General features: G+C 39.5%; 1 protein-coding gene across 2 annotated transcripts; it reads left to right on the forward strand.

Moving 5' to 3' along the window:
- Window positions 1–3,761: 3,761 nt before the first annotated feature.
- LOC110466490 lies at window positions 3,762–7,356 on the forward strand. Of its 2 annotated transcripts, none has more exons than XM_021523023.1 (6): window positions 3,762–3,841; window positions 4,318–4,347; window positions 5,193–5,275; window positions 5,512–5,586; window positions 6,225–6,396; window positions 7,287–7,356. In XM_021523023.1, the coding sequence occupies exons 1-6, from the start codon at window positions 3,817–3,819 to the stop codon at window positions 7,310–7,312; spliced, it is 411 nt and encodes a 136-aa protein (XP_021378698.1). In that variant the 5' UTR covers window positions 3,762–3,816; the 3' UTR covers window positions 7,313–7,356. The 2 variants fall into 2 exon arrangements, 1 of the variants encoding a protein (XP_021378698.1); XR_002464738.1 differs by lacking the exon at window positions 3,762–3,841 and adding an exon at window positions 4,113–4,132.
- The last annotated feature ends 748 nt before the right edge of the window (window positions 7,357–8,104 follow it).

The following is an 8,104-nucleotide window of genomic DNA, read 5'->3' on the forward strand; positions in this document are numbered from 1 at the left end:
CCCCCCTCCCCGACAACAGTGTGACGTCATTTGCCTAACCATGGGATCTTAACCCACCAGACATCAGTGTGACACCATCCACCTGACCTTGAAACAAATTGTCGTTAACTTCGAATCCATGCAAATTTCAAAAATCAAAGCGGTTATAATTATTTAACAACACTTCATTTTAATTTAAGCAAGACTTTGTTCCGTGTCTCATTTGGGCGTCATAAATACAGGGAGTGTGTCATAATAGCATCGGATGTAGTGGGGATCACCTTTGTAGTGTAGACACGTACATAAAGCATACAGGTAATGTGCACACGTGACTTCGACAGGTTAGACATGTAATATAAAGTACAACATTAACTCACTCTGGGCTTTAATTTCATCACTGTCAATGTCAGCCTTCAACATTGTATTTAAAAATCAGTTCTAAGTTAAATTCTAATACCGCAAGTTGACGTTAAGCTAAAACAGCGGCATAAATTTGTCATCTGACAAATGCTGTATGATAATTACTCCCAGTACAACCTTCACGTGCATTAAAATATAATAAATTATAATTTGTCCTTAAGAAAAGAATGCCTTCATAAAAAAAATCATTATCGTGAACAAATTATACTTCAAGTTTCGCGTGTACAGATATAAATGCTTACAAAAGGATCAACCATAAGTATGTGTCTGTAAGGTAATTTCGGCGTAATCCTATAGCAAGAACTGTTATGATGGGTAAAATATGCAAATAATGTAGTATTCACATTAGAAAGTACATTTAATCAGAAGCGTGCTAAGGAAATCATCCTTAGGAATCCATTATTGCATGTACGTTACAGAAAAGATATCGTGCAAAAATCTACACAGCTGGTAGTCCGCCAGCCCATTGTAGTACAATATAGTTAATGTAGTACCGTGTCTCATACCATGTAAGTAACTCAGCTAGTTTCATGAGTCGCAGTTACCGTACTTTTTTCAATATATCTTTAGCACATATCAAACGTTCGGCCTTTTGATCAGATGTCATTAAATGAGGGACCCATCGTGCACAAAGCTTCCCTAACTCCAAGCACTTGGTCAGACTGTGATGTGTACTGCCTTCTGAAATGCCAGCCATATGTGCTATCTCAGAAACAGTATACGACCATCATCATCCATCATTGCTCTAACAGCAGCGATGTTCTTCTTTGATGCTGCAACAATAGGCCTACCAGATCGTGTGTCCTGTTTGAAGTCAACTTTATCATTCTTGAATATGTTCACCAACCTGAAAGCGCAGTTCTCAATGTGACGACAGAGGTGCCTTTTATGCTGTGCATCTCCGCATGTATCTGTTTTGGCGGTATCTGTCAAGCACACCATGCTCTAATATAGGAGCGTATTTCAGATTTAGTCTCAACCTTCATTTTAGCATTGCAAAGTATAGCTACCAGTCACGAGTGTATACAATTCAACAGTGTATAACTAATTCAATTATTGTCGGATGATGTCGAAATTGTGCATGGTTAATTGTTCTATAAATGCCTTTGCAGTCCCCCAAGGCTCTAAACTAGTTTATTGCCGTTCGTACGGGAGTTGTGTGGTGACAGTATTTATTGAATGGCAATCGTATCAGTAAATTGGTCATAAAGCCTCACACAAGACAATCTCCCATCAATACGATTTATGACTTGCTCATATATTGAATGTTTTCGAAAGTACGAAAATATAATTCGGACACGTGGCTTTCACGGTTACTGAAGTTTTATAACTGTATCTACTTTGAGACTGGTGACTATATAAGTGGAAACGTGGAATTAAAGACATTTTCCGTGTGACTATTCTTATATGTATAAATTGTTCATTGACATTATTTTCAGTGTAAACGATTATTTTTCCTAGTTGCTCATTTTTCCTCCGTATTTGCCGCTGTTACGTTCTTAGTAGTGAGTTCATATTTTGTCATATTCGTGAAGTCGTTAAAACAGTCAAAACACTTACAGTAAAAGATAAGTAGAGTGTTTTTTTTTTCAGAATTAATTCCAGTCGCGTGACCAAAAAATAACGATTTTACGTTTCTCGGTTTTTCAAGAGTTAACGATATTCAACCAATTCGCCCCAGTCTTTCTGTAGATTAAAAGGTGTCTACTTATGATGGGACCACTGAAAACCCCCCGCTTTAAAGTGCAATCTTACTGAAATGGTGCAGCATGGACACGTACCCTGTAGTCAAACTTTGACCAACCAACACCTAGGTAACATTGTGGTACAGCAGACCCAGGGGAGGGGGCAAAAATAAAGGGGTCACATGTATTACAACGAGGACAGCAGAAGATCAAGTTTTGTCTTTTCTGTATTTTCAAAAAACATGTCGCGATTCCCTATGGTTTCCAATTGTAGTCGCCTCTAGCAGAGGGCAAAACATAACTCGAGGACGTGTTCAGTGATTATGAAAGGATGAATTCATTTTAATCCGCAAATGTCTTAGTTTGCCTGGGGAGAATCCGTAAATTGAATACCAGGATCAATAACTATGAAGTTCATTCACTGATCGAAAACTGGGTATGGCTGAATGTCTAACGTACCGGGTGTAGACGTCATACACAGACATTTGTCATACAACAGAATGAGCGTAGTGTCGGTGAATGTACCGCCGACCTGGTGGTGTACTGGATAATTACGTATAACGATGATATACGACTGATCGAGACCAATCGAGATCAATGGAGTGAAGCGGTCACAGACTCGGTCATCGTAACAGGTCACTTTTTCTGTCCCGGAGTGTTGACCCTTCATCATTCAACATTGTATATTCTATAGGTAGTATATGAAGCGACCGAATCGGAGTTTATTTTGTAGCACTATATTTACATTTCCACAGCAAGTTCCTCTTTAAGCTTTGCCATCAGAAATTGCGTTCACACGGCCAAGAGCGCAACTGAATCAGCGTCATTTTGAAGTTTCTCTTCGTCCCTCGAATAACATGAGACAACTATTAAAGGCAAACGTTTTGGTGACGATATGCTGTTTTATGAATCTCGTGTGCACTTACGATAAAGGCACTTCAATATCGTAAATACAGGGGCATATCTGTTTTAAAGTCAATAATAACTAAGAACATAGGATGTAAATATAAGGATTGAACGGCATTTTTCAATGATCCTACCGGTATGAACTCTAATTGGTTACATTATTTACATAATGTTTAGTGTACAGTATGGCACAAATTTATACATATTTACCATGAAGCATACATTCAACCGATTTGCTTTCTTACCAGCATGTCCTTACTTGAACACAAATAATGTCACGTGATTTGGTTATCCCGCCATTTTTAGATAGTCATTGCTATGCTTGGTAGTCACGTTCATACCGGTATGACTATTAAAAACTCCGTTCAATCCTTTGTATGTGACTACTATGTCTTATAATCTATATTATGAACAGTCAACTCCGACAGATTATACGAAACAATCTATCAAGTACTGTACTCTCAAATACTATACGCACGCTAATTTTCGCGTCAGTTATATTTCCGCGGTTTTAACGGAAAGTCCATTCATCTAGAGTCAAATCTGTATTAGAATAACATTGAAATGAAGGCTGAAAATGGCGATTTTTTCAGGCCGTGGTAGTATCTACTCTCACAGCTAATTGGGCGATACATTTCGATGTCCTTATATGGTAAACATATGGCCAGATGAGTAGAACACAATGTGTCAGGAGGCTCAACAATATATTGCAATATATAACTAAAATATTTACACCAGTACTGTGTGGTGCCGATATATTGGTCATTGATATCAATACGTGATCGGGACGCATGGCTTATCTACAGTAAGGACTCGTTTAGTCACGATGTACAATATGGCGGCTCTCTCAGGTAAACAGTTCTCTAACATTCTTACTGTCCGCTCGAATTTATAATTTTACGTTATTTGTTACAATAAATATGAAAAGCATAGCCGAGGAGGGAAAGGAAGGGCGAGGCATTGCCACAGATATGAGAAGGGTATAGGATAACAGGGGGCTGACGAGAGAGCGGGGTTGTGTATGGCAGAGAAGTAAAGACATTTAATGGCAGGAAATGGCATTGTCATGCAGGTCTCTGCCGAGGAGAGCATGGTAACATGACGGTGTATGGCAGAGCATGAATATGCATGGCAGAGTTAAGGTAGTGCAGGGCATTGTGAGAACATCACAAGACTTCCAACACTCATTTTGTCGACTCTGTGTGCTATACACAATTTGTATTCATAATACAAGCATTGAATGCGGGCTTTAATGCAAAAGTCGTACTGGAGAAACCACATTGTATTTATGACTCATTAACAACTTGCCTTTTTTATTACCTGCCAGGTGTGCTATTGATCCTGCTGGTGGCCACAGGTATGTTGATGGGGGAGATTGATGGCTGTGGGAGGGGGTGTTGATGGGGGAGACTGATGGCTGTGGGAGGGGGATGTTGATGGGGGAGATTAATGGCTGTGGGGGGGGGGGGTGTGGGGGGGGGGGGGGGGTTTGGGGGGGGGGGATAGTGGGGGTGGGGGGGGGGGATTGGGGGCTGTGGGGGGGGGGGGGGGTTTGGGGGGGGGGGATAGTGGGGGTGGGGGGGGGGGGTGTGGGGGGGGGGGATTGGGGGCTGTGGGGGGGGGGGGTGTGGGGGGGGGGGATTGGGGGCTGTGGGGGGGGGGGGGGGTGGTGGGGTGGGGGGGGGGGGTGGTGGGGTGGGGGGGGGGGGTGGGGGGTGGGGGGGGGGGGTTGTTGAGGGGGGAGATTGATGGCTGTGGGAGGGGGGTGTTGATGGGGGAGATTGATGGCTGTGGGAGGGGGATGTTGATGGGGGAGATTAATGGCTGTGGGAGGGGGGTGTTGATGGGGGAGATTGATGGCTGTGGGAGGGGGGTGTTGATGGGGGAGATTGATGGCTGTGGGAGGGGGAGTGACCAGTACACGTGTTATTCCACATCATGATGATTACAATATCCCCACGCTTACATTCTAGAAAGTACGCGCTCAATCCTAAATTAAAGGTGATATATATAATTACTTATAATTTTAATGTGTTTACTAACTTTTAAAATAGGTAATTACTCTATTAAGGGAACGAATAAATGAATGTAATATTTATAAATGAGGGCGAGACAAGTGTTGTATAATATTCACAGTACAGAGTGGATGATCAATATTCTTCAAAATATTTAAGTTTGTAAACTTGATATGTCGTCCTGTAGGGACAGCGCTGGAGTGTTTGTTCTGTCTGGACGCTAACGAGCAGCTAGATCACTGTCATCCCATCACATGTGCATTGCACGAGGTAAAAAGTCTCTATACCATCCGACTTATTACTTCTTTTTTCGAGGATACACATTTCCGCGATATTGCTTTCAGTGGTACAACCATATGTATTGGAATAATATCGGAATATCGGAAAAAATAACTGGTTTCACAGTATTTCGTTTGTCACTGATGCTAAGGTAGAGATTATTAGCAATATTTACCATCTGTTTACAACCACGATATATTGTTTCTGTGTTTGTAATATTATTTCAGGAATGTTTTTTCGAGAGGACAGTTGACGTGGATACATTCCAAATCCTACACAATGCCGGATGTCGAGATAAAACGGTGATTGTTACTTTAATGTAAAATTGTTTGGGGTGTTTATAAAACTAACAACATAAATCTGATCAACTGTAGCGATCGTATTTAACTTAGAGGAGTGTATATGAGTTTGTACAACATGTTCATTTATAATATTTAAGTTGTTGACCTGCACTGCTTTGGCAAGTGTACATTGTTGTATGTAAAGAAACTAAAAAGGCGCTGAAAATAAGACAACATTCAAATTTTGACTTAAGGCTATATGCTACCTTCCTGTAATACGTATCTTACTTCTTTCAAACGAGTTCCTCTCTCCTCGAGTGGTAATTGGGACTTGGTCAATTAATTGATCATAAATGTAACATGTACACAAAAACACGTGTATTAAAACGATCAAATGATCCCCATAGCTATGTCAGGACATATTAAGGCGGAACACTCCGTCCTCCATGTCCCCGTACCGTTTCCCACAGCTTTTCAGTACTTTAAGGAAGAACACTCCGTCTTGTATAGCCCTGTATGTCAGTATAATTATGTCTCTGTATCGCCTCAGAGCTATGCCAATAAATTAAAGCGGAATGCTGCACCATTTATCTCCCTTTATAACATCTTTACATCGCCCTGTATTGCTCCCAAATAATGTATTTTATCTTTTCCCACAGCTATGTAGTTACTTGACGACGATAACAGCGGGGAGAAAACGAAGGAGGGAGCTTGAAATAAAGAGGAGTGGCATTCTTACAACGACTCCTGTTGAGTACCGCGCATGTTATAATTGCTGTAACTCGCCCGGGACCTCGGGACACCCATGTAACGCTTTCCTGTGTAACCAGAGTGAGTTTTCACTGACGCTACGTTTCCTCTAACCATCTAAACCAATGACGGACAGTAAGATATTGTCACAGTCGACTAGATGTCAACTTATCAACACTGAGATTACTGGTCCAGTGCTATATTTAAAGTTGTCCTTACTGAGTTTGCATTCATAGACGTCACGTGGTTGATTGTCTTGCGTGTCTGTACTGCAGTCGGGACAGCAGCTTAATTACATAATTTGCATTTAATGATCAGTGAGAATGTTACATGGGAGACGTTTTACTTTTTAGTGTATTGATCAGTTATATTGTTAATTGTACCTGGCTTTTTAGTGTATTAATCTGTTATAATGCTAAATGTACTGTACATTTAGTGTTTTAATCAGTGACAATGTTAACTGTACTTTACTATTTTAGTGTTTTAATCAGTGACAATGTTAACTGTACTCTCCTATTTTAGTGTATTAATCAGTGACAATGTTAACTGTACTTAACTATTTTAGTGTATTAATCAGTGACAATGTTAACTGTACTTTACTATTTTAGTGTAATAATCAGTGACAATGTTAACTGTACTTTACTATTTTAGTGTATTAATCAGTGACAATATTACCTGTTATTTACTATTTTAGTGTATTAAATCAGTGACAATGTTACCTGTTATTTACTATTTTAGTGTATTAAATCAGTGACAATGTTACCTGTACTTTACTATTTTAGTGTATTAAATCAGTGACAATGTTACCTGTTATTTACTATTTTAGTGTATTAAATCAGTGACAATGTTACCTGTTATTTACTATTTTAGTGTATTAAATCAGTGACAATGTTACCTATAGTTACTTCTGTACCTGTTTGCGTTTATATACGTATTACACATGTTATTTCCTTTTTTGTTTCATATTTCAGATTCAACATCCGCAAATGGTCGATAAAAATAGCCACCATCACTCCTAAAAATAAATTCGTTAGCGATAAACTGTCGTGTTGTGTTTGATATATTTCCATCAGGCTACTGAAGGTCATGTCCGGTAGGTTGTTCTGTCTGTACAGTCAAAACATGGCAATCTGTCCTACTCCTACGTAATTTGGCTTCCTGGAATGATAAAGGGAGATAACATAAGGGGAGGTATATTGCATAAGCGGAAGGTGTTATAAGGGGAGCCAAGAGTCAAGAAATGGTAACAGATAAGGAAGGTCATAATATGGATGCATCACGAGGAGAGGTATTGTAAGGGGACGTAAAGGATACATACAAGCAGCATAGAAGTATTTGTTGATTTTAATGGCTAAGTTGAGTATGTATGATTCGCCTGTATTTCTAAAAACTCAAGGACCATTAGCCTACACAACCAAATATTTTTTTTGTGGAAAAAATAAAAAATGTAAAAATTGATCTTGAAATATATATATGAGTTTTCATTTCATATGAGATTTTATGAAACGAGTCTTAGGAGTTTCATTTATTGCGAGCCTTGGCGAGCAAAAATTAAAACTTCGAGACGAGTTTCATAAAAGCTCATATGAAATGAAAACAAATTTAAGATACTTTTTACCACATAACTCAGAAAACTTACATTTTGACAGACTTTAAAGCCAAAATGTAGAGGGCTTAATCAAACGGAGACAGTCATTTTGTTGCGCCATCCACAAATTATGACGTCACGTCATTGTCCACATTATGACGTCACAATCGATTTCTGACTGGCACAGCCAATGAAAAACGC

Source organism: Mizuhopecten yessoensis, unplaced genomic scaffold (assembly GCF_002113885.1).
Source record: "Mizuhopecten yessoensis strain PY_sf001 unplaced genomic scaffold, ASM211388v2 scaffold11133, whole genome shotgun sequence".
In the NCBI taxonomy this organism is placed as follows: domain Eukaryota; kingdom Metazoa; phylum Mollusca; class Bivalvia; order Pectinida; family Pectinidae; genus Mizuhopecten; species Mizuhopecten yessoensis.